This window comes from Ranitomeya variabilis, chromosome 3 (assembly GCF_051348905.1).
Source record: "Ranitomeya variabilis isolate aRanVar5 chromosome 3, aRanVar5.hap1, whole genome shotgun sequence".
Taxonomy (NCBI): domain Eukaryota; kingdom Metazoa; phylum Chordata; class Amphibia; order Anura; family Dendrobatidae; genus Ranitomeya; species Ranitomeya variabilis.
The window spans coordinates 104515963-104543188 of NC_135234.1; the positions used below are offsets into that span (position 1 = coordinate 104515963).

General features: G+C 43.8%; 1 protein-coding gene across 2 annotated transcripts in view; it reads right to left on the minus strand.

Moving 5' to 3' along the window:
- Positions 1-6053: 6053 nt before the first annotated feature.
- The window catches only part of RILP (Rab interacting lysosomal protein), a 67152-nt gene continuing 45979 nt past the window's right edge, over positions 6054-27226 (minus strand). Inside the window, exons 4-8 of one of the 2 annotated variants that reach the window (XM_077294464.1) lie at positions 21141-21335; positions 16084-16244; positions 9762-9884; positions 8505-8585; positions 6054-6524 (exon numbers count right to left, since the gene is read on the minus strand). In XM_077294464.1, the coding sequence (XP_077150579.1) occupies positions 6476-6524; positions 8505-8585; positions 9762-9884; positions 16084-16244; positions 21141-21335 (609 nt within the window). In that variant the 3' untranslated portion in view covers positions 6054-6475. The remainder of the gene's footprint in view (positions 6525-8504; positions 8586-9761; positions 9885-16083; positions 16245-21140; positions 21336-27226) is intronic. The other variant, XM_077294463.1, reaches the window with a different exon arrangement.

The following is a 27226-nucleotide window of genomic DNA, read 5'->3' on the forward strand; positions in this document are numbered from 1 at the left end:
TGAAGAGCAGAGGGCACCAGTGGCGAATTTGCCAATCCCGGTGCTCTGTGGCAAATGCCAAGCATCCTGCATGGTGTTGGGCTGTGAGCACAACCCCCATCTGTGGATGTCAGACACTCAGACCATCCTCATGGAGTTGGTTTCTAACTGTTTGTACAGACACATGCACATTTGTGGCCTGCTGGAAGTCATTTTGTAGGGCTCTGGCATTGCTCCTCCTGTTCCCCCTTACACAATGGCTGAGGTAGCAGTCCTGCTGCTGGGTTGTTGCCCTCCTATGGCCCCCTCCATGTCTCCTGGTAGCACCTCCAGCCTCTGGACACTACACTAACAGACACAGCAAACCTTCTTGCCACAGTTCGAATTGATGTGCCATCCTAGATCAGCAGCAGTACTTGAGCCACTTGTGTGGGTTGTAGAGTCCGTCTCATGCTACCACGAGTGTGAAAGCACAACCAACATTCAAAAGTGACCAAGACATTAGCCAGAAAGCATTGGCACTGAGATGTGGTCTGTGGTCCCCTCCTGCAGAACCACTCCTTTATTGAGTGTGTCTTGATAATTGCCAATAATTTCCATCTGTTGTCTCTTCCATTTGCATAACAGCATGTGAAATTAATTGTCAAACAGTGTTGCTTCCTAAATGGACAATTTGATTTCACAGAAGTTTGATTTACTTGGAGTCATATTCAGTGGTCGTACGGAGACCAGGGGCCTGCTTGCTGTACAACGAGGGGTACTGCCGCTTTCACGGTTCCTGTAGATACAAACACGACTGCTCCGCCTGCGGTGGCGGACACCCCGCAGCGAGATGTACCCGCCAAGCACCCGCACGGCATAACCCCGGTGAACGTTACCGCAATGGGCCCTTGGCTAAGCCTCTACCCCAATAAAGAGGCCGCGCGGCAACTCGATCTCGGATTTAAATTTGGTTTCTTCATCCCCTTTAACTTTAGTCGCGAAACGAAATCGGCAAATAATCTTAAATCCGCTCGTGAATTTCCCGAGATCTTATGGGAAAAAGTTCTAAAAGAGGTAGAACTAGGCAGGATGCCGGGCCCATTTACATCACTGCCATTCAGTAATTTTAGAATCTCACCCCTGGGCATCGTCCCCAAAAAAGAACCGGGAAAATATTGGTTAATCCATCACCTCTCATACCCTAAAGGCGATTCGGTTAACGACGCGATACTCCCTCAAGAGGCATCAGTAACCTACGCTTCATTTGACAGGGCAGTCGATCTTGTGCGGACCGCCGGGCCCGGCGCCCTGCTGGCAAAATCTGACATAGAGTCAGCCTTCCGCCTACTACCCAATCACCCTGAGTGCTTCCACCTGTTAGGTTGTAAGGTGGACCAGCTCTTTTACTTTGACATGTGCCTACCGATGGGCTGCTCCATCTCCTGTCACTACTTCGAGCTTTTCAGCACTTTTCTTGACTGGGTAGTACGTTACGAAACCGGCAGCAACTCGACGGTTCACTACCTCGACGATTTCCTGTTCATCGGGCCAAAAGACTCGAAACTCTGTTATTTCCTCCTAAACAAATTCGAATTTCTAGCCAGCCATTTCGGCGTGCCTCTCTCAACAGAAAAAACGGTCGGCCCGTGTAATGTGCTGCCTTTCCTCGGCATTGAGATAGTTACTAACGCAATGGTGTTTAGATTGCCGGAGGATAAATTACTGAAAACGGTTGAAGATTTCTGCGGGGTTAAAGTCACCCTCCAACAGATGCAGTCCCTGCTAGGTTTACTCAACTTTGCTTGCCGTGTAATGCCAGTGGGCAGAACCTTTTCACGCCGGCTATCGCTAGCAACGAAGGGCATCTCCCAGCCGGGCCATAGAATTAGGCTTACTCACACACTGAAGGAAGACTTGCTAGTCTGGAAAACATTCCTATATTCCTACAACGGCCACACTTGCCTCATGTCCCAGGAAACGCCAAGCAAAGAGCTAGGGCTAGCAGCAGGTGGAAGTCTCAGAGACGGGTTTGTGGCAATCTACCAAGACCAATGGTGCAAAGCGAGCTGGCCGGCCTCGTGGGCCTCCGCCAATTGGGGCCGCGACCCTGCCCTGCTAGAAGTCTTTGCGATCGTAGCCGCAGTAGAGCTCTGTGGCCCACAACTAGAGAACAGGAACATAAGATTCTCCACAAAACACCCCGGCACAGCAAAGAGCTTGAACAGCATGTCCTCTGCATCCCCACCTTTGCTCGCGCTGCTACGCCGCCTGGCATTACTGTGCTTGAAGCACAACATCTGGTGTCGCGCCACAGTTACGTCGGTTGATGATAACCTTGTTATATAATAATATTCTGTTGTTTAAGTGTTCCCATTATTTTTTGAGCAGTGTATATACACATACACACACATGAGGGGGCGTTCATTAAAGATTTCCCCTGACCCACTTCCTTTGGACTCAGAGCAATGAAACTTGGCACAGTTTTGCTTAGATACAGGTGAATCTCACAAAATTAGAATATCATCAAAAACTTAATTTATTTCAGTACAAATTGAAACTCATATTATATAGTCATTACAAATAGAGTGATCTATGTCAAGTGTTTATAAAACACAGTGTACCTACACCAGCAGATGAGATGGCTCTCGAAACCATCATTGATTGTGAATACTTCATACTAGACCTTGGAAATCAAGGTCCCAGAGTCTGGAGGAAGAGAAGAGAGACAGACAATCCAAGCTGCTTGAGGTCTAGTGTGAAGTTTCCACAATCAGTGATGGTTTGGGGAGCCATCTTGGCAAGCCATGACCTTGACATGTTTCTCTATCTTAATATTCATCAGGAGTTATGTAATTGGTGTTCATTCTGGAAGATGTATAAGGGTAATGTCCCAGAATATCAGAATGTCTATCCACAATATCACCATCCTACATATATCCTATCAAATGAATCAAAGACCAATGAGCGGGGAGGGGCTTTTAGTTATATTGGGTTCCTTGAAACCAATTCACTTTATACATTGTCTGATTTTTGTATATTGTGGAATTTGTATTGATGTACCCTCCTCCCCATTTACAGGATTTCCACATTGTTCAATAGCACTTTATTCGGCATTACTGTATGTAACCATTAGATGTGGTGGGTAGTTATGGTATTTTTCATGTTTCAATTATTTGCTATTTCCATATGGACATGAATTTTGTGCCCTCATATTGGGGGGAGTTTTTGCTAGGAAGGATTGGAATGGTAGGATAGTGCTTGTTCAGGGTCTCCTAGGGTGAGACGACGTGGAGTCGGGGCGCTTTATTGCATTATTGATCTAGGGTGTCAACCTCTGCTGCTAGGTAAGGGATTTTTTTAGGGTTGCATGTGAGGGAATGCCTTATCTTTGCTCTCCCCCCCCCACCACCATCTACTCTGGTCACACTACACCATATCAATGGAGATTTGATTGCGGCTATTGTACACGGTATAATGAGTCTCTGTCCCCTACCTCTTCCCGAGTTTGTGTTTTGGGGTATTGTTATCATTTGTTGTAGCTTTTAATCAATATTAATAAAATATTTATTTTTAACTAGGGGATTATTATTTTTTTTATGTGAGGTAATTTTTTAAATCCTCCAGATGCCATTTTTCTAGTTAACGCATAAAGCTACATTTCTCCGCAGCATTTGCTTTTTGTCAGTGCTGTACACACCTCCCCCTTCTCATGTGTGCTCCTGACTAGCCCCATCTCTCAGTTATCAGAAAGCGAAAGGAAAGGTGCCGCAATTTTTATTTTTGCATTAATAATTACACAGGTCTACAAGGGTAAAATTGGTTGAAAAACAGGCAATTTTTAAATACTTTTTATTGCGGAACTCAGTAAAAATATTGAAAAAATTCCATCACGTACAGTTTTTTCCACAAACACTGACTCCATAGGGTTTTTCTTGCACAATAGTTTGACCCATTTGAGAGACCTATGGTGGATGATTTTGGTGTCATTAGATTGGTTAGTATCGCTGAGCTGCGATTAGCTCTTGTGGGCTCCTGTGGGCAGAGAAGATTTTATTAACCCAGCTTCCAAAGAGATTGTGGTGGCGTCCATAGCATCCAATCATCGCATATCTTTTATTTTACCTCAGCAACATAAGAAATTAAAGCTAAGCTGTCAAGCTAAATGATTTAGTGAGGGACTTGGACCTTCCTAAACTTTCTGCAGAACTTTTAGGCTCTAGACTAAAGGAAAAGAACCTGCTAGCTCCTGGCACCTGTTTTTCATGGTAAATCAGAGAAAAAGAATTCCTGCCATACTTTTCTCAACACTGTGCTCTAGTGTATTGCAGTGATGTTCCTGAACGGATGGAAAAATTTAACAATGAGTACAATATGAGCATGCGGAGACTCTTTATTGATTCATCCGAAAAATAGTCTGAAAGCTGTGCTACTGCATAATTGCAGCAAGTACGCTTCAGTGCCTGTAGAGCATTCTGTGCACTTGCAGGCAAACTATGAAAGCAAAGACTTTATTTTCAAGAAACTTAACTATGAGGATCAAAAATGGTAAATATGTGGTGATCTTAAACTTCTCCCTTTTCTCCTTGTGCAGCAAGAAGGATACCTAAGGTACTCATGCTTTTTGTTTGAATGGGAAAGCCAGGATATGACTCGTCACTAGAGCCAAAAAAGTTGGCCAACGAGAACATATTTGCAATCTGGACTCAAGAACATAGTTACGTCAAGCTTAGTTGATCCAACTGAAATTGTCCTGCAACCATTCCACATTAAGCTTGGACTGATGAATCATTTTGTGAAAGCTATAGCAAAATAAGGAGAGACTTTTGAGTACCTGTGTACCAAGTTTCAGGGACTGTCCAAAGCCAAACTGAAGGAACGCATTTTTGTGGGTCCAGATATGGGTTTGGGATTATTTTAAAGAAGTTGTGAAGAAATTTCTAGGCAACAACAAAGATCCAAAATTTAATTCCATCGTAGAGACCATGCTGAATCATTTCAAAGCCTTGGGATGTCGGATTAATTTGAAATGACATTTTTTATATTTCCATTTGGACTACTTTTCTGGAAACCTTGGAGCTGTTAGTGAAGAACAAGGAGAAAGATTTCATCAGGATATCAAGGAGATGGAACAGGATAACATGAACATGATGGGGGACTACTGCTGGATGCTTCACAGAGAAGATCCGCAGGCCTTCTATAAGAGAAAAGGTATCAAAAGAAGCTTTGAACAGAAAAGGAAAAGGTGCAATAATTAATTTCCAATAACGTTGCAGAATGAATGTTCAATCAATTTTTATATATAATATTATGTACATTTTTGGCTACAATACAGAATTTTCTTGTTCATCTTGCTTTTACGTAACGTCCCATGCATTTTGTGCAAAATCCACACTTGTTGATTAACCCCTTAACAACCGACGATATGCATTAAAACGGCGGCAGATAAGGGGCCTTATTCGGATGTAGCTGAGAACCTGGAGAACACTATCGGAGATGGATTTTCCAGTTTCCAAACAAGTAATCACTGTTACTGAATAAAAGATCAAGCAATGGGACTAAAAAGGTTAATTATCCTGACAGGGGCAGTCACTGGCAAAAAAAAAAAGAAGCGCTTTTAAGAGAAATTTATTGGATTCCTAGTTTAACAAGAAAAAAACCAAACAATTAAATGGACTAAATTTCCAAGATGATACGATGCTATAGTATTAATATGAAGAAGAATATTTGGATATTTGTAAAAAATGCATGTCTATTTGTAAAATGTGCTACATATTCTGACTGGTCAAGAGTGATAAATAGGTGCTACTCAATACTGACAATATCTCTACGACTAAGGGCGCAGTTAGAGCTAGAAATGCGTCAGAGAAGGTCTTATGGGCTAGCAGAACATATTGTAATGGATCAGAAATAAAGAATTTGGTCTTTATAAGTGGACGTTTATCTCTAGAGGAACATGTACACCAGTTATTAGTCGGAATATACACCCGTCTGAGCGAGCCCTTATACTCATGTTTCAGATCACTTCGCTTAGTACATGAATTTAATAGAAAATAATGACAATATTTCACCAATTACAAATGTGAGAAATCTGCTAAAATTTACCATGAAATATTTATTTTCCATTGCTTTAAGATTAATAAACACTAGAAATATCCAGATATACATTAATAATAATTTACAGCTGAAAAAAATACCTTTTATACAGACACATTTAAAATTTGCAATATATTATAAAAAGGATTTTCAATAAAATATTGTTAGAAAAATATATTGTGTTCCCTTTCGTGGGACAATTAATACACATTTTTCCCCTGGATGTACAGCCGGCTATGCTGCACAGATATGACTGCTCCGTCCCCGGACACCAGCGATCTGCATCAGGCTGTACAATGGGGTAGAGAACCAGATTTTTTCACAAGACATTTGTACATTAAGTCAGACATTGTCCGCTCCGCTTTCTTCTTTTTCGATGGTGTTGAGTTCTTTCACATTGATGATTTCCCAGGGGCCAGGTTCAGCTTCCTGTTTCCCATACCACATCCCAAATCTGCGGAAGAAAAATACTGAGATATTAGTAAGTTTGTGTCCATTTGTTTGGTACTTAAAAACTGATGACCAGTGAGATTGGTGGGATTTTGATTCCCGGCCCCCACACCGATCAGCGTTAATCTGCTCTGGCAGCAGCTGATATAAGCGATGTACGGGGTGAAGCATGGAATTCCTGTACATCGCTTAGAGCAGGGCTCCCCAACCTGTAGCTCGGGAGCCACATGTGGCTCGCGGCCCCATGAATTGTGGCTCGTGACTGTCTGCCAGCTTGATGCATTAGGTCCAGGTCTAGCAAACCGGTATGAAAAGCACATCTCAAAATGGTGAATTTTGTGAGTAGCCCTGCACAGAATTGCAGATCTGGATGCACATTTACTGGTCTTAGGGGTTTAGAGATTTTTAGGTACGCTGGAGGTTTGTACTACCTGTTAGAGGAGGTGCTCAAAGCTGGATGTGGCAGTGTGTTGGGAGAATACTGAATGGGAGTATTGTGGGAACCCCTGGATCTCAGTGTACTGCTCTGGAGTGATTTCTGTGGAACAGCTTTGGTTATCAATATACCTGTAATGGGGGCTTTGGTTGACACTACTTTGAAGAAGGTGGGAGCTGCATGTGGCTCGCGACCCTCTCTCAGTGCTGAATGTGGCTCGTGACCCTCTCTAAGCTGAATGTGGCTCTCAAGGTCAGAAAGGTTGGGGACCACTGGCTTAGAGGCTGCTGCCGAGAACTGCACTTTATATCCATTTCAAGTGAATGGTAGATAAACAGTAGTACCAGTCACCAGCCCCTAAGACATGTGCAGGACCGCCGTATATCGCTTATATCTGATGCTACCAGAGCAAATATCAGCTTTAAGCTGGAGTCACATTAGCATGTGGCATCACTGTATGTCTTGAGATTGACACATGCAGCTGCGGTGCTGGACAGCTGATCAGCCAGCGCGCTCCATGTAGCCACGTTCCCTCTGCAGCCTATTCGGTAAGCACTATAGTTGCCGAATAAGCCCTGACCCGATCAAACTCGCTCAACTCTACCTGTGAATGCTCACCTATATCACCCACATTAGGCCTCCAAAAGAAAAAATTAAGAATAAATCAGTTGCGGCAACGTTGGCCAATCTAGGACCCTTGTGCAGTAACGTCAAAAAAAGTTGCTGTAACCGTTTGTCCCATTATGTGACGCTATATCTTCCTCCAAGATTTAGATTTTCTTACTTCATTAAAGATACAACCAACCATCAACTATATAGTATTTTTCATGGTCAAATTTTACAACCATGATGCTTTGTACTTGTTCTAATTGTGTACTTCCAGAATTTGCATGGACGAAAATTTAGCTTCTAGGCATTTTCAGGTTTTTTTTTAGGATACTGTGAGGAAGAAATGGCATAAACTAAAGAAATGAGCTGCATCTGTCCATTAGTCCCCTGCTGTCTCCTGTACCACGATTCCACTGGCTTCTGATCTGCTTGCTTCCTGCACGTGACCGCTGCAGTCTATCACTGACCTCATTGGTTACATGGCAACCAAGCTACTATCACCACTGAGCCCAGGGATTGGTGGGGAACCACTGGGGCAGTGGTGTTGGACCTAAAAGGTGGATGAAAGGGTGAGTAAGGGTTAATCCTTTATTTTATACCGTTTTGCCCCATGAACAATTTTCTTGACAGATTGGAAACACATTTTAAAAGGGGTTACTTTAATTCAATTGATTCAAGATTACATTGGAAGGAGATCCAACTGATTTATTTAGATGGGGCAAAGCTGCAATCCACAGCTCAGCTGCTACACACAGTAATGAGCAGCCATGAAGAAACGATAAATACTGAATAGTGACAGCAGTAAACCTGCCCCAATGCCTTCAATAGTAGCAATCCTGCTATTAGGTCTGTATGCAAGTGTGAATCCAGCCTTAATTCTGACCAGCCGCTCCTCAGTACTTGACTATTCCTTGGGGGGAAGAACAAATAGACGAAATTAGAGAAGGAGACTTACAAACTCTTGATTTTTGAGTCTGGAGTCTTGGCGTCTACACAGTCTGTCGCTGTTGTCTGTGTCCATGTGCTCTCATCATCACTGCCAAACATACAAAATACATTATTACCATTATATACAGTAAGTGAAAACCAGCAGGGCAAATGTACCAAGGGGAAGAAAAGGAGAATGTCACTAGAAGCCATTTCTTTTATTCCTTCACTTTGTGATTTAATAAATGGACCAGAACCGGACGCCACGCTCATCTCCTCCATCATTGAGCTGCATTAATCTACAGTGTTGAGCACAACTGACGCCATTCAGGTACCATCCATAAATGCTGGTTTTATGCTCAATTGTGGTAATGACTACAAATACAGAAGTAATGACAAAAAGAAGCATTTTAAAATTAAAACGTGCAATACAGGATTACCCAGAATCCCTTTCCACATAGACACTGCTGGACCCATTACAATTCTATTCATAAAGACCCATCAATTCACATAGAATATTTGAAAGAGTTATTTTAGCACTGTAGACCCCTGCGTATGGCCTGTAGGAATAAATGTGCATTCACTTAGCTGCTGCATTGGGCATTGCTTAGCCCTATACTCTTGACTTTCTCATGATCATGTGGAAGATTATGGGGTTCTGGAGTGTGTAGACGTTCCCACGTAGTACCTTACAACAGCAGAGAATCTCCAATAATGTGGCAACCCTGATGGTAATGAAGATGCCACATTATCAGAATTTTACGGTTTTAGTCCACAATACGGCAACAAGCACTTAAACTGAAGTGAAGAACACAATGTGCGTTCTGATAGATACTCCTACAATGTCGGCATCCGGTATAATTGACTTGTTATGTATCATCCTCTAAAGTTAACCTGACGCTGATAAAACCGGTATACCCCATACACTGGGAGTGCGACTGTAATCACAAGCCCACCACTTTGAGTGACAGCCTGCCATCCTGCATTGTGTGTGTGCCGAGTGAACTGTCACTCAAATGCCAGGCGGGATTACAGCCGTGCTCCCAATATACAGGGCGGTGACAATTTTTCCCCTGCAGCGGGACTTGGAGGGAGTCGTTACACGAAATGTTTGCTATGTAGCTGCACTTCAGGTCAACCGGATCCACAGGGTTAAGGCCATTTACCTGCAGATTAATCTTAGATCTACAGGTAAATAGCATTTCCAGTGATGACAGTTTCCCTATAAAGCCTCGTCACAAGCATGGTTGTACATGTGGCAATCATAACAGAACTGAATGCCGACCTGCTGCTGGGAGATTCCATAATGCCCAGCATTTTGGCTTTGATTTTCTTCTTCTGCTTCCTGATGGCAGATTTCATGCCACACAACAAAAGGCTGGGGATCCTCTCATCATTCAGCAGCTCCCTATGTAGCAAAAAGAAAATCTGTTATCCGACCAAGGTGCATCCTACTAAAATATCTCCTCGTATGGATGACGCACGTGCCAAACCAACAATCGTTTCATGATAACACACATTTGTATTGCACTCACATTATCTGCATAACATGGCCGCCTATTAACCCCTTAACAAAATGTGCCAAATATTTACAGCAGACATGCGCCCTTACTGTATGGGGAGGACTCGGGATCTGAACTTGATCAGTGCAGGCACCATTTGTGTTATACAGACAGAATCCCAAGGGAAACTGCTGCAATTGGAGTTTGCTCTAATCGTAAGTTTAAAGCTAATGTAGAGACAGAGACCCTGATTCCAGCGATGTGTCACTTACTGGGCTGCTTGCTGTAGTCATATCAGCAAGAGATTATCAGAGGATTAGGAAACCTGCTGCCGTGTAGTCCTTCATATTCATGAGCTGTGTATAACCCCACCCCATCAATGATTGGCAGCTTTCAGCCTACGTACAGTGTACTTTTAGAGCTGTCAACCAGTGGTGTGGGAAGGGTTATACACAGCTCAGCATTCAGAGAACTGGTAGAACTGCCGCTGAGAAAAAATGTTTTTTTTTTTTTCAAAACGGCAGCAAGCAGCCCAGTAAGTGACACATAGCAGGAATAAGGGTCTCTGTCCATATAGGATCCTGCTCTCAGATGGGGCAGCAAAAACCTGTGACAGATTCCCTTTAACCTTCGAGCTTCTGCATGTGTTATATATACATACATATATAGTACAGACCAAAGTTTGGACACACCTTCTCATTTAAAGATTTTTCTGTATTTTCATGACTATGAAAATTGGACATTCACACTGAAGGCATCAAAACTATGAATTAACACATGTGGAATTATATACTTAAAGGGCACCTGTCACCCCGTTTTTTCAGTATGAGATAAAAATACTGTTAAATAGGGCCTGAGCTGTGCATCACAACAGTGTATTTTGTGGACCCCGATTCCCCACCTATGCTGCCAAAATACGTTACCAAAGTAGTCGTTTTCGCCTGTCAATCAGGCTGGTCTGGTCAAAAGGGCGTGGTGTCTTCCCCCAGATCTTGCTTAGTTTTCCGTTGGTGGCGTAGTGGTTTGCGCATGCCCAAGGTCCCGAATCCACTGCACAGGGGAGTTAAAAGAGCGCGATTTGAACTATTTCATTGGTGATCGGTGGGGGCGGCCATCTTCCTTTGGCCGCGCGTGCGCAGAAGCGGCGCTCTGCTGGCCGCGGCTTCAGGAAAATGGCCGCGGGATGCCGCGCGTGCGCAGATGGAGATCGCGGCGGCCATTTTCCTGAAGCAGAGATGCGAACTCTGCTTCAGGAAAATGGCCGCCGCGATCTCCATCTGCGCACGCGCGGCATCCCGCGGCCATTTTCCTGAAGCCGCGGCCAGCAGAGCACCGCTTCTGCGCACGCGCGGCCAAAGGAAGATGGCCGCCCCCACCGATCACCAATGAAATAGAGCACATGGCGCTCTTTTAACTCCCCTGTGCACTGGATTCGGGACCTTGGGCATGCGCAAACCACTACGCCACCAACGGAAAACTAAGCAAGATCTGGGGGAAGACACCACGCCCTTTTGACCAGACCAGCCTGACTGACAGGCGAAAACGACTACTTTGGTAATGTATTTTGGCAGCATAGGTGGGGAATCGGGGTCCACAAAATACACTGTTGTAATGCACAGCTCAGGCCCTATTTAACAGTATTTTTATCTCATACTGAAAAAACGAGGTGACAGGTGCCCTTTAACAAAAAAGTGTGAAACAACTGAAATTATGTCTTATATTCTAGGTTCTTCAAAGTAGCCACCTTTTGCATTGATGACTGCTTTGCACACTCTTGGCATTCTCTTGATGAGCTTCAAGAGGTAGTCACCAGGAATGGTCTTCTAACAATCTTGAAGGAGTTCCCAGAGATGCTTAGCATTTGTTGGCCCTTTTGCCTTCACTCTGCGGTCCAGCTCACCCCAAACCATCTCGATTGGGTTCAGGTCTGGTGACTGTGGAGGTCAGGTCATCTGGCGTAGCACCCCATCACTCTCCTTCTTGGTCAAATAGCCCTTACACAGCCTGGAGGTGTGTTTGGGGTCATTGTCCTGTTGAAAAATAAATGATGGTCCAACTAAACGCAAACCGGATGGAATAGCATGCCGCTGCAAGATGCTGTGGTAGCCATGCTGGTTCAGTATGCCTTCAATTTGAATAAATCCCCAACAGTGTCACCAGCAAAACACCCCCACACCATCACACCTCCTCCTCCATGCTTCACGGTGGGAACCAGGCATGTAGAGTCCATCCGTTCACCTTTTCTGCGTCGCACAAAGACACGGTGGTTGGAACCAAAGATCTCAAATTTGGACTCATCAGACCAAAGCACAGATTTCCACTGGTCTAATGTCCATTCCTTATGTTCTTTAGCCCAAAAGTCTCTTCTGCTTGTTGCCTGTCCTAAGCAGTGGTTTCCTAGCAGCTATTTTACCATGAAGGCCTGCTGCACAAAGTCTACTCTTAACAGTTGTTGTAGAGATGTGTCTGCTGCTAGAACTGTGTGTGGCATTGACCTGCTCTCTAATCTGAGCTGCTGTTAACCTGCGATTTCTGAGGCTGGTGACTCGGATAAACTTATCCTCAGAAGCAGAGGTGACTCTTGGTCTTCCTTTCCTGGCGTTCCTCATGTGAGCCAGTTTCTTTGTAGCGCTTGATGGTTTTTGCCACTGCACTTGGGGACACTTTCAAAGTTTTCCCAATTTTTCGGACTGACTGACCTTCATGTCTTAAAGTAATGATGGCCACTCATTTTTCTTTACTTAGAATTTGTATTATGGCAAGAAAAAAGCAGCTAACAGTCTATTCAGTAGGACTATCAGCTGTGTATCCACCAGACTTCTGCACAACACAACTGATGGTCCCAACCCCATTTATAAGGCAAGAAATCCCACTTATTAAACCTGACAGGGCACACCTGTGAAGTGAAAACCATTCCCGGTGACTACCTATTGAAGCTCATCAAGAGAATGCCAAGAGTGTGAAAAGCAGTCATCAAAGCAAAAGGTGGCTACTTTGAAGAACCTATAGTACAATATAAGACATAATTTCAGTTGTTTCACACTTTTTTGCTAAGTATATAATTCCACATGTGTTAATTCATAGTTTTGATGCCTTCAGTGTGAATGTACAATTTTCATAGTCATGAAAATACAGAAAAATCTTTAAATGAGAAGGTGTGTCCAAACTTTTGGTCTGTACTGCATACACACACACACACACACACACACACACACACACACACACACACACACACACACACACACACACACACACTCAAGTTACAGAATCAGGTTCCCTAAGAGGGACTAATTAAAAATGTAATACACGAAAAAAAGTCTAAATGACCCATCACCCTTTCCTGAAATGTAAATTGTGAAATCTTTGAATATGAAAAAATACAAATATAATCACTGTGCAATAGCAAAAATGTGTGTGAGAGAGAGCAGAATGAGAAAGAGAGAAGAATAAGAAATAGAATGAATTAAGGCATTTTTATTACTTACTGCAAAGTCAAAGGCTTACATACATTTCATTAGTACCGTATATACTCGAGTATAAGCTGACCCCCCTAATTTTGCCACAAAAAACTGGGAAAACTTAATGACTCGAGTATAAGCCTAGGGTGGAAAATGCAGCAGCTACCGGTAAATGTCAAAAGTAAAACTAGGTACCAATAAAAGAAAAATTAATTGAGACATCAGTAGGTTAAGTGTTTTTGAATATCCATATTGAATCAGGAGCCCCATATAATACTCCATAAAGTTTATGATGGCCCCATAAGATGCTCCATATTAAAATATGCCCCATATAATCCTGCATAAAGGTTAATAATGGTTAATAAGATGCTCCATAAAGATATTTGCGCCATATAGTGCTGCACAAACGTTGATTATGGCTCCATAAAGATATTTGCTCCATTTGCTGTGATAAAAAATAAATAAATCACATACTCACCTCTCCGTCGATCAGGCCCCCGGCACTTTCAATATTCACCTGACTTCGTTCCAGCGCCGCTCCATCTTCAGCGTCTTCTGCACTGACGTCACTAACCACGTCACCGCGCCCTCTGACCTGAGAGTCACTGCAGAAGATGCTGAAGACGGAGCCACGCCAGAACAAGGAGCAGGTGAATATCGCGCAGTGCTGCGCTCCCCTCCCCGTTATACTCACCTGCTTCCCGGCACCGCAGCATCTTCCTGTACTGAGCGGTCACCGTTACCGCTCATTACAGTAATGAATATGCGGCTCCACCCCTATGGGAGGTGGAGACGCATATTCATTACTGTAATGAGCGGTACCATGTGACCGCTAAGTACAGGAAGAAGCTGGGGCACCGGGGAAGCAGGGACCGCGCCAGGAGCAGGTGAGTATAATTAGACAGCCCCCGCTCCCCCTCCTCTGCTGACCCCTGGGTATGACTCGAGTATAAGCCGTGAGGGGGACTTTCAACCCAAAAAATGGGCTGTAAATCTCGGCTTATACTCGAGTATATACGGTATTTGGTACCATTGCCCTTAAACTGAATGACTTGGGTCAAACATTGGGGCTATACTTCCACAAGCTTCACACAATAGTTGGTCGGAATTTGGACCCATATCTCCTGACAAAACTGGTGTAACTGATCCAGGTTTGCAGGTCGCCTTGCTCGCACCTGCCTTTTCTAGCTTTACCCATAAATTTTCATTAGGATTGAGATCAGGGCTTTGTGATGGCCGCTCCAAAACATTGACTTTGTTATCCTTAAGCCACTTTGTTACCATTTTGGCAGTATGCTTTCGGTCACTGTCCATTTGGAAGACCTATTTCTGCTCAAGCTTTAACTTCCTGGCTGATGTGTTGAGATGTTGCTTCAGTATTGCCACATAATCTTCTTTTCTCATGATGCCATCTATTTTGTGAAGTGCACCAGTCCCTCCTGCAGCAAAACAATCCCACAACATGATGCTGCCACCCCCGTGTTTCACAGTTGGGATGGTGTTCTTAGGCTTCCAAGCGTCTCCCTTTTTCCTCCAAATTAAACTTTTTGGGCATAATGACCATTGTTACATTTTATTTTTATCAGACCACAGGACATGTCTCCAAAAGTTAAGGTCTTTGTTTCTGTGTGCATTTGCAAACATTAATCTGGCTTTTTTATGTTTCTTTTGGAGTAATGGCTTCTTCCTGGCAGAGTGGCCTTTCAGCTCATGTTGAAACAGTAATCGTTTCACTGTGAATATTGACACAATCTTACCAGCTTATGCCATCATCTTCGCAAGGTCTTTTGCTTTTGTCCTTGGGTTGATATGCACATGTCAGACTAAAGCACATTCATCTCTGGGACACAGAACCAGTCTCCTTCCAGAGCGGTATGATGGCTGAACATTCCCATCTTGTTTGTATTTGTAAACAATTATTTGTACAGATGAGCGAGGCACCGTCAGGTATCTTGAAATTGTACTCAAGGATGAGCCAGACTTGTGCAAGTCCACAATTCTCTTCCTGATATCTTGGCTGATTTCTTTAGACCTTCCCATGATGCTACTCAAAGAAGAAGTGTGTTTCAGGTGTGCATTAAAATACATCCACGGGTGTGTCTCTAATTAACTCAGATGTTGTAAAAAAACAGACCCTTCCAAACACATGACATCATCATATGGGCAGTCCAAAATTGTATAAAGGCATAGTACTCTTAGTGTATTTAAACTTTTGACTTTGCAGTAAGTAATAAAAATGCCTTAAAACATTCTCGCTCATTATTCTGGCATTTGGCAAATATTAATAATTATGGTAATTCTAATTGACCTAAAACAGGAAAGGTTTATTCTGATTTCATGTCAGATGTTAAGAAAACATACGTATGTGTCTTTATATAGTGTATGTAAACTTCTGGTTTCAACTGTGAATGGGCTGGCACTGCTCTCCCTTAGCATCTCTCACACTGGGGCTCTAATATACGATATACTATGGTGAACTCTATAGCTATGAAATAAGCCATAGATCCCAAGAACAGGGCTCCTTTCATTCTCTAAAGGAATGTCAGAGATAATCCAGTACAGCGCTGTGCCATCCCTGGCATTCCCATAGAGAATGAATGGACAAGTAGGTTTGAAGATTTATTATAAAGGTGCTGGTATAAATTACCTGTGGTAATACTGCAACTCCTCATTTACCAAGAACAGGTTTGTCTTCAGCTCATTCCTCTCCTGCACAATATGCTTCACATCTTCCTTGGTAAAACATAGTTGGTTTGATGGTGCTCTGTCCTTTTCATCTTGTTCCAGAGACTTACACTCAGGTGTGTTCTGAAAAAGTCACAATGTGAATATTAACTGTGATAAACGAAGTATGAGCAGAAAATAGAGGCAAGAAAAGTTTTTTTTTCTCAACTTTTATATATAGTTTTTTTCTGACCAGTAGATGGCAATGGAGATTCAGTCATATACACTGCTTAAAAAAAATAAAGGGAAACACTAAAATCCCACATCCTAGATATCACTGAATGAAATATTCCAGTTGCAAATTTTTATTCATTGCATAGTGGAATGTGTTCAGAACAATAAAACACAAAAATGATCAAGGTAAATCAAAACGAATATCCCATGGAGGTCTGGAGTTGAATGATGCTCAAAATCAAAGTGGAAAATCAAATTAGAGGCTGATCTAACTTCCGTGGAAATGCCTCATGACAAGGAAAAGAGATGCTCAGTATTGTGTGTAGTATCCACGTGCCTGTATGACCTCCCTACAACGCCTGGGCATGCTCCTGATGAGGCGGCGGATGGTCTCCTGAGGGATCTCCTCCCAGAACTGGACTAAAGCATCCGCCATCTCCTGGACAGTCTGTGGTGCAACGTGACGTTGGTGGATGGTCCGAGACATGATGTCCCAGATGTGTTCAATCGGATTCAAGTCTGAGGAACGGCTGGGCCAGTCTATAGCTTCAATGAAAATAGGAAAAATTGGAGTCCGGCTCAACAGGACTGGATTTTCCTTTTATTTTTCAAAAGAAAATCTAGTGCATACAAAAGAAAAATTTACATGGTCGACTGACCACCACAGATGGCGCCATTATTCCAGATACATTAAGTGAGGTTTCATAAAGACCCGGGAACAGGGTTGAAACGTTACCTTACCTTGGCACTTCATTGCAGTGATATTTTCCTGTGCTGAATGTTCAATAAAACTTAAAATCTTTTTTTACTTGCAAACTGAAGCATAAAATCCCTTTTACTTGAGTGCAGCTGCTTCTCTCACCAGTTTGATCCTCGCCGCTAGAACATAGTATCCAGAACTGGAATTTGCACCGGTAAAAAAAATGGTATCCAGGAATGGCATCCTCAACGCTAGCACATGATATCCAGGACTCCCATCCTCACTGCTAGAATATGGGATCCTGGACTCTCATCCTCACCGCTAGAATATGGGATCCAGGACTCACATCCTCACCGCTAGAACACAGTATCCAGGACTGGCAGCCTCACCACTAGACCACAGTATCTAGGAATGGCATCCTCAGCACTAGACCACAGTATCCAGGACTGGCAGCGTCACCATGGTATCCAGGACTGGCAGAGTCATTGCTAAGCTCCGGGTCTGGGAGCCTCAATACTAGGCCCCTGTAGTCGGGCCTCACTGCTAGCCGCCTGTAACCGAGCCACGTAGGCTCATTACTGGGCCCCTGTATTTGGGACTCACAATCACATTTCTATGCCCCTGTAGCCAGGCCTTGCAGCCTCATAGCTAGGCCCCTGTAGCCGAGCCTCACAGGCTCATTACTAAGTCACTGTATCCAGTACTAACAGCCTCAGTACTAGACCCCTGTAGCCGAGCCTCACAGCCTCAGTACTAGACCCCTGTAGCCGAGCCTCACAGCCTCAGTACTAGACCCCTGTAGCCGAGCCTCACAACCTCAGTACTAGACCCCTGTAGCCGAGCCTCACAGCCTCAGTACTAGACCCCTGTAGCCGAACATCAAAACCTCATTACTAGACCCCTGTAGCAGAGCCTCAGTACTAGGCCCCTGTAGCCAGGTCTCACATCTTCAGTACTAAGCCCCTGTAGCCAGACCTCACAGCCTCATGACTAGACCCCTGTAGCCAAGATCATAGCCTCATTACTAGACCCCTGTAGCCGAGCCTCACAGCCTAATTACTAGACCCCTATAGCCTGGCCTCACAGCCTCATTACTACACCACTGTATCCAGGACTGGCAGCCCCATTACTAGGCCAATTTATCCAAAACTGGCAGCCTCATTAAAAATCTAACATCACGCCTATTGTTTGCTTTATACTGGAATATTTGGACCTTGCTGTGTTATTGCAATCCTCCTATGACCTTTGTCTATGCAAATCATAATAAAAAAAACGTTTTAAAAAAATAAATCTAGGACTTCATTGCTGCCACAATGCTAAAATGATGTTGTGGCTTAGTGCCTGGATCAGTTTATTATGCACTGAGTCACCATAATGGTGACTGGTAGAGAAGATAAACAAGACACGAGCGCTCCAAGTAGTGAGTGCTCACCTTAACTTTATTACTGCCAGACTCCTGAGGTGTGAGGGATACGGGCACGTAATCAGCTGAGCTGCCCAGATCTGGGGATTCATTTATGTATACACGATCATATCTGATGATGGCGCGAGCTGAGGCACGTGCTGATCAATCAGGGGTAAGGGTGCAATGCTTTATCACCATTTTTATTTTAAGGCTAGCGCTACACAGTGATTTTTGCCACAACAGCAGTCGTATGACTTAAGGGGGTAGTCTAGGTCTATCACGAAAGTCTGGAGTCACACTATGTGATGGCAGACTTGTAAGTTCTCACATCGTGCGCACTGTAAAGATTCTCCAATGCTTGTGGCAAGACCAAAAAAACATGTTACCTCATGTATGCGATATGCATACTCCTAGTTCACGCTGCGAGCGATATAAGGATTCACAACTCTGCAGTCACTGAGTGACTGCAGACTTTTGTGATAGGCCTGGACAACCCCTTTAAAGTTTGTCCAGTGCTTCTGCTACATCATGGCACTACAGCAGTGAATGGGGTCACATTGCGATACCTACACTGCTGCGACAACCTTGTCGTAAGAAATCCAGCACAGTCTGACTTTTTGCGACTTCCTTGTCGCGGCAGTGTAGGCATCACAATGAGATCCCATTCACTTCTATAGCACCGCGATGTAGCAATGGAACCGACGATAGCGGTAGCGGCTAAAGTCGCTGTATGGCCCTAGCCTTACTCTGTACCACTGTGTTCATCAAAAGCAGTGCCCAATATACAGCGGTGGCCTCAGCTTCCAAACCTAGGGAGATCCTAACATGTAGTGGTAAGTGAAAAGATAAAGCTGTCAGCGGGGCATATTTGGGTACACTTCCATATTGAAGGCATAGCTGAGTAGGAAAAAGTAGGCAAGTTGGTTCTGATCCAGAAGGAAGCAAACAGTCTCTTTAGGACCAACTATTGGACATAGCTACCCTGGGAACCTGTCCAGTCCCTTGACTATACCCAACTGCTACTATAGGGGTATGCATGTAGATTTCTTTAATGTAAGAAGGTGTGTGACGTAACATGCTAATACGGCAATGTATGAAGATGCAGCTTTACTCCACAGCATTGCATATACTACTAAGGGTACTGTCACACAGTGGCACTTTTGTCGCTATGACGGTACGATCCGTGACGTTCCAGCGATATCCATACGATCAGGGACCCTGCTGAGAATCGTACGTCGTAGCAGATCGTTTGGAACTTTCTTTCGTCGCTGGATCTCCCGCTGTCATCGTTGGATCGGTGTGTGTGACACCGATCCAACGATGTGTTCGCTTGTAACCAGGGTAAACATCGGGTTACTAAGCGCAGGGCAGCGCTTAGTAACCCGATGTTTACCCTGGTTACCATCGTAAAAGTAAAAAAAAAAAAAAACAGTACATACTCACATTCCGGTGTCCGTCAGGTCCCTTGCAGTCTGCTTCCCGCTCTGACTGACTGCCGGCCGGAATGTAAGAGCAGAGCACAGCGGTGACGTCACCGCTGTGCTCTGCTTTCACTTTACGGCGGCACTCAGTTAGAGCGGGAAGCAGACTGCAAGGGACCTGACGGACACCGGAATGTGAGTATGTACTGTTTGTTTTTTTTTTTACTTTTACTATGGTAACCAGGGTAAACATCGGGTTACTAAGCGCGGCCCTGCGCTTAGTTACCCGATGTTTACCCGGGGCCTTCGGCATCGTTGGTCGCTGGAGAGCGGTCTGTGTGACAGCTCCCCAGCGACCACACAACGACTTTCCAACGATCACGGCCAGGTCGTATCGCTGGTCGTGATCGTTGGAAAGTTGCAGAGTGTGACAGTACCCTAAGGCAGGACTAATTATGTAGATGTGAACTGACAGTCTGCATACAATCCACTTAGATAGGATCATTATGCAGGCCATCAATAATGCCTAGAGAGGCGTGATTAGAAGATTTAAAAGATTTGAGGCAGGACTAGTCCGGGGGGTTGGAGGGAACTAGTCCTGCTTCATTAGCAAATGCGAAACATCAGGAAAAAACAACAACTATATTGTTGAAAGATTACAGCACCAAATTAAACTCCTTATTCTACTAAGGAAGTCTTCACCCATACCTCTACTGCAGTGGTTGAGGACAGTCAGGAGACCCAACAGGTTCATTCATGTAAGGCCCAAACCAAGATAAACCGAGTAGTCTCTATCTCATTTGGAAATTTTAGTTGCATATTAAAACAATCTACTTCTACAACTTGCGTATGTACTCAAAAAAGCAGTTAAATAAATGACCAAGGAGCATACACCCTTGAAAAAAATAATTTTATAAGACATGTTAAAATGGACACAAGATAAAATAAAAACAAAGGAACTACTGGACAGTCAATAGTGAGGACGCTATAAAGTACAGGTAAGGCATGGTAATATGCTTGTCATATCTTATAAATCAGGATAGGCAACGGTACGAGGGGTGAAACATTCCCAGCAGTTCAAGCCAACTAGATCAAAGCATAAAAGCAATACTTACTAGAAGATTCTACTTGTTGAAGCGTCCCCACCGCCCCAACGCACGTTTCGTCTTAGTACTTCATCAGGAGGAGAGAAGCTACATTTCAAGTGGGTTTTCTCGTTGTTTAATACAACTTGCAGTTAATGTAATAAAGTACAGATTTTGCTTATTACCATGACATACCATATTTTTATCAGGAACAGCTTGGGCTACAGGGGACCTCACTAACAGGGAATCCATCTCCTTCTGCTTTTCTTGGAGCAGGTTCTCCAGATCCGCTTTCCTCTGCAGGGAGCTTTTAAGTTGAGCGTGGACAACAGCGGCTTTTCGGCGCAAGTCTTCATTCATATTCATGAAACGGTTCAACTGTTCCTGTAGCTGCAATGTTCAGAGAAAACACACATCAGCTATACACAGTACTAATAGTTAATATGCACTAGCTATAGGAAGCACAAGATTTTTAGTGCCTCAACAAAATACTGTAAAGATCAGGATCCTTTTACATCTGGCTCACCAATATATTTCAGCATGTATATTGACCTGACCCGGGTGTCAGTGTGGGGCCTGCATGGTTTCAGAATGTCGGCGTCACCCCACCTATGTATTTTATTATTATTTAAAAAAAAAAACAAAAAACAAAACAAAACAATGTTTTTGTGAGCAAAACTTGTTACAAAAAACTTTGACCACAGACCAAACATAAAAAACAATAGAATGCAGACGTTCAGGAAAATAAACTGTTTACAACACAAGTTAGCTAGTAAATATCATACTGATACAGCTCCATGAAAGTCGGACACTACTGTAACAAGGAACTGAAATAATTAGTTCTCTGCATGTAAAAAACACAAATTCAGAATGCAGAAGTCGCCGTTTCCATTTTTCGGCAGCATTACAGAGTCAGTGTGACACGAAGAGCAAACATATAAAAGTCAGAGATTTATTTTTTTATGGGTAGATCTGATGTGACTGAATAAAATACCTTATAAAAGCACAAAATTAACTTATTTACAGGTTTTTTCCCCAATTGGCAAGACCTGTATATCAGATTTAGTTAAAGCGTCATCCCCATCTTCATTGATGGGCATTGTGGGATCGTGCTTGTAAAAACACACACTTTTGTATTTTACTAAAATTCCATTTCGTTGTCCAGATATTGCAATTTATTTTTTATTTTAATGCCCGTTGTCAAGGGGACCGGCTACTGCTGCAATCTAGCATCGCTGGGCGACAAGTGCAGTGCTTACAAGCTCTTTTCTATTGAGGTTTTAAGTCCAGCCCCTGAAATGGCAGTGCATAGTCAGTTTGTACCAGCGGCATTGTTGCATTGCTTCCACTGTCAATCAAGCAAGAGCATCCACCCCAGCAATCAGGAAGAGAGGAGGCTGGGCAGCGGGGTGCTCCCGAGCAGGCAGGACAGCCCCTTCAAGAAAGTTCTAATCAAAAACAAACAGAAATAACAAGGGAAACCGGAGTTCATGCCATAACATGTACAACAGTGAGATGGGATTTTCCCATACACACGTAAGTATCATTTGTTTCTGAGTCACGGTAAGGGTGACAACAGCCACCCGGCTTATCACCTTTATGTCCCATAAAACAAGGTAATATGATCATTACAGGACCTGATAACAGACATCCATATAAACAGGCCTATATTTAGTGAGCTCAGTGCTAGGACAAACTGGACTATAGGTATGAGGCACCACACGCTCAGACACCTCGAGGCAATATTTACAGAGATGTCTGACTACATCGATTCTAGCAGAGCCTGCCCGGCAATCATGTATGTAACAGCCTCCACTGCACATTGTGCCGGATAGCTTATAAACAGTGATGAGTGAACATGCTTGGATAAGGTGTTATCTAAGCATGCTCGGGTGCTAACCCAGTGTCTTCGTCGTGCTTGAATAATATGTTTGAGTCCCCGCGGCTGTTCGACAGCCACAACACATGCAGGGATTGTCTAACAAACAGGGAGTCCCTGCCTGCATTGCGGCTGTCGAACTGTGGTCGTGAATCAAACATATTTTTCGAGGATGCAGAAAACAATCTGTTAGCACACGAGCGTGACACGTTATCAGAGAGCGTTCGCTCATCACTACTTATAAATTCTGCATAATAAGCAGCAGGCGAGAGGTTCTTCTATAAAGGACCTGAACATTCCAGGAGACGCTCCAGACCGAAACACAATCCGGGGTCAGAAATAGCACCTACGCAGGGCCGGTTTTAGACAAAGTGGGGCCCTAGGCAAAAATTTAAAGTGGGGGTCCTAAATGATAACATTGCACTGTGGCCCCCATATTTAGGGGCCTTATATCGGCCAACGGGTCTGCCACTATTAGCTGTATGCAGGGGCATTGCTAGGGTCAGAAAAGATTGGGGGCCCAAGACAAAGAGTTGCCCCCAACCCCCTCTTAATTTTTTTTTTTTTTAACTCTTCAGATAAAACATTGCTAACTCTCTGAGAACAGATAATGTAGTAGATGTCACCTGCAGTCCTATGTAACACCACAGATAGACATAGCGTTTCAGACTAAGACTATGTTCACATGCAGCATTTATTTTCAGTAGCCCAAACCTTTTCTATTAGCAGTAAAAATGTTGCGTTCAAAACCCCTGTTTTTCAGCTTGTCTTGTGGAGTTCTTTACACTTTTTTCAGCTTTTTTTGGAGTGAGGATGTTTGTTTTGTCTACAGTATGTTTAAGGACACGTTCACACGTTGAGTGTTTGGTCAGTATTTCAAATCAGTATATGAAAGCCAAAACCAGGAGGGTGAGAAATACAGAAGTAGTGACGTGTTTCTCAGGCTATGTGAACACGTTGCGGATTTTGCTGTGGATCTGCAGCAGTTTTCCATGCGTTGTACAGTACCATGTAAACGTATGGAAAACAAAATCTGCAGTACACATGCTGCAGAAAATACCGCGCGGAAACGCTGTGTTGTATTTTCTGCAGCATGTCAATTCTTTGTGCTGATTCCGCAGCGCTTTACACCTGCTCCATAATAGGAAAAACCACAGGTGTAAAAACGCTGTTGAAAACAGCACAAAAACCGCGGTAATTCAATGATAAATCTGCGGTAAATCTGCAGGTAAAACTGAGGGGATTTAAAAAGCGCTACAGTTCTGAAATCCAGTCAGAAAACAAACAAGCGCCTGCAGGAGATTTCGGAAATCTCATATGTTTTGCTGGCACTTTGAAAAGCAGCTTTTCGCCATGTTCATATGCAGAATTTTTGCAGCTTTTTCTTCTGCAAATAAGAAGTTTACAGCATTTTACAGCACAAGCAAAAACGGCGATTTTCAGAAATCTCCTGCGCACCCTTTTATTTTCTCCTGACTGAATTTCACAACTGCAGCGTTTTTTTAAATCTGAGCGTGTCACTTCTTTCAGCAATTTTTTTCACCCGTAGAAAGCAATGAAAAAGTTTAAGAAACGCTGCAAATGTTGCAACGTTGTTTTTCGCTGCATCTTTTGTGAATAACACTAACTTTATTAAACATGTACTGTAGACAAAATGCATACTGTAAAAAACAAACAGCAAAAGCTCTTAGGCCATGTGCACACGTTCAGGATTTTTCGCGTTTTTTTCGCTATAAAAACGTGATAAAAACGCGAAAAAAACGCTAACATATGCCTCCCATTATTTACAGTGTATTCCGCATTTTTTGTGCAAATGTTGTGATTTTTTCCACGAAAAAATCGCATCGCGGAAAAAAAAGCAACATGTTCATTAAAAATGCGGAATTGCGGGGATTCCGCACACCTAGGAGTGCATTGATCTGCTTACTTCCCACACGGGGCTGTGCACACCATGCGGGAAGTAAGCAGATTATGTGCGGTTGGTACCCAGGGTGGAGGAGAGGAGACTCTCCTCCACGCACTGGGCACCATATAATTGGTCAAAAATAAAAGAATTAAAATAAAAAATAGTCCTATACTCACCCTCGATGTCTTCCCGCCTCACCGCTGCATGCTGCCGCTTCGGTTCTCATAGCTGGTGTGCGGTGAAGGACCTGTGATGACGTCACTGTCTTGTGATTGGTCGTGAGCGGTCATGTGACCGCTCACGTGACCGCTCACATGACCGCGACGTCATGGAAGGTCCTGCGCGCACAGCAGCTATAGGAAGAGGAACGGACGCCGCTGAGGAGATGTCTGGGTGAGTATAACCATTTTTTTTATTATTTTTAAACATTCTATCTTTTACTATAGATGCTGCATAAGCTGCATCTATAGTAAAAAGTTGGTCACACTTGTCAAACAGTATACCCTCAGGGTATGTGCACACGTCCGGATTTCTTGCAGAAATTTCCTGAAGAAAACCGGAAATTTTCTGCAAGAAATCCGCATTTATTTTTTGCGTTTTTTTTCCGTTTTTTTCGCGTTTTTTTTAGCATTCTGCAAGCGTAATTAGCTTGCAGAATGCTAAAGTTTTCCAAGCGATCTGTAGCATCACTTGGAAAACTGACTGACAGGTTGGTCACACTTGTCAAACATACTGTTTGACAAGTGTGACCAACTTTTTACTATAGATGCAGCTTATGCAGCATCTATAGTAAAAGATAGAATGTTTAAAAATAATTAAAAAAATAAAAAAAATGGTTATACTCACCCAGACATCTCATCAGCGGCATCCGTTCCTCTTCCTATAGCTGGTGTGTGCGCGCAGGACCTTCCATGACGTCGCGGTCACGTGAGCGGTCACGTGAGCGGTCACGTGACCGCTCACGACCAATCACAAGACAGTGCCGTCATCGGCAGGTCCTTCACCGCAAAGCAGCTATAGGAACCGAAGCGGCAGCATGCAGCGGTGAGGCGGGAAGACATCGAGGGTGAGTATAGGACTATTTTTTATTTTAATTCTTTTTTTTTACCAATTATATGGTGCCCAGTGCGTGGAGGAGAGTCTCCTCTCCTCCACCCTGGGTACCAACCGCACATAATCTGCTTACTTCCCGCATGGTGTGCACAGCCCCGTGCGGGAAGTAAGCAGATCAATGGACTCCTAGGTGTGCGGAATCCTCGCAATTCCGCATTTTTAATGAACATGTTGCTTTTTTTTCTGCGATGCGATTTTTTAGCGGAAAAAATCGCAACATTTGCACAAAAAATGCGGAATACACTGTAAATAATAGGAGGCATATGTTAGCGTTTTTTTCGCGTTTTTATCACGTTTTTATAGCGAAAAAACGCAAAAAAAACGCTAAAAATCCTGAACGTGTGCACATGGCCTAAGGGTGTGTGCACACAGTCAGCAAACACTGCAGGTCGGCTGCTGTGTACTTGTGCAGCGTCCAACCCGCAGCGGCCAGATGTTACAGTGTAGTGGATGGGACTTCAAGAAATTCCATCTCTACTATGCGTGCACTGACACCCGCAGAGACGGACATGGGGCGCGTCTCTCCAGGCTGCAGCATGTCAACTTATCTGGCGTAGACGCGAGAAATCTCACCCCTGCAATGTATAGGAGGCAGGGATTCCGCACAGATCAATGAACACATGCGGAATCACCTGTGTTCAAAAGATGGCAGCACTTTGGACACCGCACGTGTCCGCTGCATCCCAAGTGCTGCCATTTCCGGATCATCTGCACATACCCTAAAAAATGGGTGCTTTGAAAGCAGTGTTTTTACTGCCAAGAGAGCAGGCTTTGGCTGCAAAAAAAAAATGCACCAAAAACGCTGATTCCTATGCACACCTGTACTATATATGTGTATGGTTTACCCTTATTATTTCACTTGGGAATTCATTTATTTCTATATAATAAATACCCTGATTCAGCAGATAATATTCCTGTCTTGTGTCATCCAGACAGTAGTGACAGGAGGTCGCCCTGTCAGATTACAAGCAATGATTCAGTGACTGTGGTCAGAGCCTATGCTAATGGCTGCTGTATGTGACTGTGAAACCTGATCCTACAGCAAACAGCACAGAGCTCCAGGGCCACATGAGTAAATCACTGCACTGAGGGGGTCTCAAGGGGGGTTTGGGAGAGATGCCACTGCTGTACACCCTCTGGGCACTTCATACAGGGGCTGCAGAGGTAGGGGGCCCCCTTTCTAGGTGGGGGCCCCAGGCGTCTGCCTGGTCTGCCTGTGCTAAACGCCGGCCCTGCACCTACGACAACTATACATAGGCCGCGGAGCTTTCTAATGGAGGAGCACGTGGCCGGGTCACCCTGCATGACACGCTCATACACTATGGACACAGGATTAGTTTACGGCCACCTCACTGGAGGGAGGAGATATGTGCAGTCCAGAGA